The sequence below is a fragment of the Penaeus japonicus genome, unplaced genomic scaffold, assembly GCF_977035675.1.
Source record: "Penaeus japonicus unplaced genomic scaffold, GWHDUDI00000001_assembly GWHDUDI00000002, whole genome shotgun sequence".
Lineage (NCBI taxonomy): Eukaryota > Metazoa > Arthropoda > Malacostraca > Decapoda > Penaeidae > Penaeus > Penaeus japonicus.
The window spans coordinates 16,816,845-16,819,344 of record NW_028234404.1 but is presented as its reverse complement, the minus strand read 5'-3'; the positions used below and the strand labels follow the sequence as shown (position 1 = coordinate 16,819,344).

Here is a 2,500-nt window from a genome sequence, read left to right as displayed (position 1 = left end):
AAAATAGATATAAAAAAGGGAGAAGCCCATTACTGGGCTTCAAGGACTGGGTTAAGGACTACAGCCCCCTCCCTTTGGCGTGCGGGCGAGGGCATTCGGGAAAGGTAAACAATGCGGACGGAGGAGTGGCATTATTATATTATTTTATGTTTGTTTTGTCATTAGTTAATGAGATATTTTTGGTCTTGCTACATTTGCTCGGTGCTTTGCGGGACGTTTGATTAGACGCAGGAAAGGGGTTATGTATGTATATATATATATATATATACATATATATATATATATATAGTTATATATATATATATATATATATATATATATGTGTGTGTGTGTGTGTGTGTGTGTGTGTGTGTGTGTGTGTATGTGTGTGTGTGTGTGTGTGTGTGTGCGTGCGTGTGTCTGTGCGTGCATGGGTATATGTGTGTGTGTGTGTGTGTGTGTGTGTGTGAGAGAGAGAGAGAGAGAGAGAGAGAGAGAGAGAGAGAGAGAGAGAGAGAGAGAGAGAGAGTGAGAGAGAGGGGGGGGGATGAGTAAGTTAATATGTGACCGAGATAAAGATGTATATATGCAAATAGTTTACACAGAAACAAATAAAGCAAAAAATGAATCTGAGCTTAATAGCTGGCATACATGCCAGAAGGACATAGCTAATGGGATCTGCATGCCATGTACCTATTAATTGAAGGTCAATAGAAAATTGATATTAGAGAATTGAATCTGGAACGGAAACTCATTAAAATGTTTTAGTCTGCACTTGTTTGGGTACTACCGCGTGTATCTGTGTGTGTTTGTACTTGTTCATGCAATTATTAGATGCGGTGAACACAGATCAAAGGAAGCAAGGAAGCAACAACGACAAACTCATGACCTCATGACCCCTTTCCTTCCAGCATGGCGACCGTTTGAAACAACAACAACAACAGCTCACCCTACACAGGCCCTTGATTCCAGTTAACCCTTTCACCCTCACCTCCTTCACCATTCCCTTCCCACATCTCAAACGCAACATGTCGGACTCCGAGGACGAGGCAGTAGAGAGGCAGGTCAAGATCGCCCTCGTGGGTCCTCCTCAAGTTGGCAAGACGTCGCTGGCCCTGAGGTACACCCAAGACACTGTCAACAAAGGCTATCAGGTGAGGCGAGGTCTCGGTGGCGCAGTGAGGGGATGGGAGGGAAAGGGGGGCGGGAAGGGGGGAAGAAGGCAGTGGAGGTAGGGGTGGGGGGTTGAGAAAGATGTGGAGAAGAAAGGGAGGGGGGGGGGGCAGATGGGAGTTGGAGGGAAGGGGGAAGGGCGGAGACGGATGAGAACAGGAATGAAGGCGGATGGGAGGGAAGAGGGAAGTGGGAATGGATGTGAGGGGGGAGATGGGAAGGAAGGAATAGGGAAGGAATGGCAGGAAATAGATGGATGAGTAAGGACAGGATCGAAAAGAGAGATAAGGAAAAGGAAGGGAAAAGGCAGGGAAAGAGAATGCGAAGACGATTAGAGGGAAGAAAAAATACTGGAAGAGGAATAACTGAGGGGAATGGAAAGAAATGAAAGGAGAAAGAGAACAGGGATTTGCGATAGAGGGGGAGGAGGAGGGGAGAAGAGTGGGTTGAGGGAGAAAGGGTAGGTGAGAAGGAAGGTGAGAAGGAGTGAAGGGAGTGAGGGAGAGAGAGAGGAGAGGGGCAGCTTGCGTGTCCAGGGGAAGCTATGCAGGGATTCTGACCTGGTTGATACCACTGCAGCCATTTTTTTGTCGTTATCCATGCGTCAGAGGGCTTTCTTTCTTTCTTTATTTTTCAGTGGGGTTTGTTTTCTTCGCTTTGAATTTGTATCTGTGTTGACCCTCTCTCTCTATCGTTCTCTCTCCTTCTCTCCCTCTCTCCCTCTTCCTTCTTCACTCGCATTGTCTCTCTGTGTCTGTTTGCCTACCTATCTGTCAATCAGTCTCTTTATCCCACTCTCTCTCCCTCCCTCCCTCCCTCCCTTTCCTCCCTATCTCCCTCTCCCTCTCTCTCTCTCTCTCTCTCTCTCTCTCTCTCTCTCTCTCTCTCTCTCTCTCTCCCTCTCTCTCTCTCTCTCTCTCTCTCTCCATCAACCATTCCTACTCGTCTATTTTTTCCCCTCACACTTAGTCCCTTCGTGTTTTATAAGGCCGAGTTCCCCAGACCTCCTTGTCACGCGAGGAAATGGAGAATCAGGCAGAGAGGCTTTCAGTGTTCTCTCAGTCGATGATCGGGTCATGGAAAGATATCTGGGGTCGACTGTGTCACCTGGGTACATATTTTTTTCTGACTGAGTTGATTAGATAATCAGGCAGGATTGATGGAGATTATTTGAATTATGGCAGTTGCGTTTTGGTAATATTACTTTTGAGTATATTCATTTTTGTCTGATATTATTTAAGCTTGTTTATGATAATGGAGGACTAGGCGACAATATTTTTGTAAGATATCAAATTCAACATCGCTTGCAAATATATACCATAGTAGCCCCACAAAATACCCCATTTTC

General features: G+C 45.8%; 1 protein-coding gene across 1 annotated transcript in view; it reads left to right on the top strand.

The window, feature by feature from the left end:
- The window catches only part of LOC122253088 (ras-related protein Rab-28), a 10,700-nt gene that overhangs the window by 5,829 nt on the left and 2,371 nt on the right, over positions 1-2,500 (top strand). The window contains exon 2 of the mRNA XM_086545022.1: positions 891-1,133. Coding sequence (XP_086401148.1) covers positions 1,008-1,133 — 126 coding nt within the window. The 5' untranslated portion in view covers positions 891-1,007. The remainder of the gene's footprint in view (positions 1-890; positions 1,134-2,500) is intronic.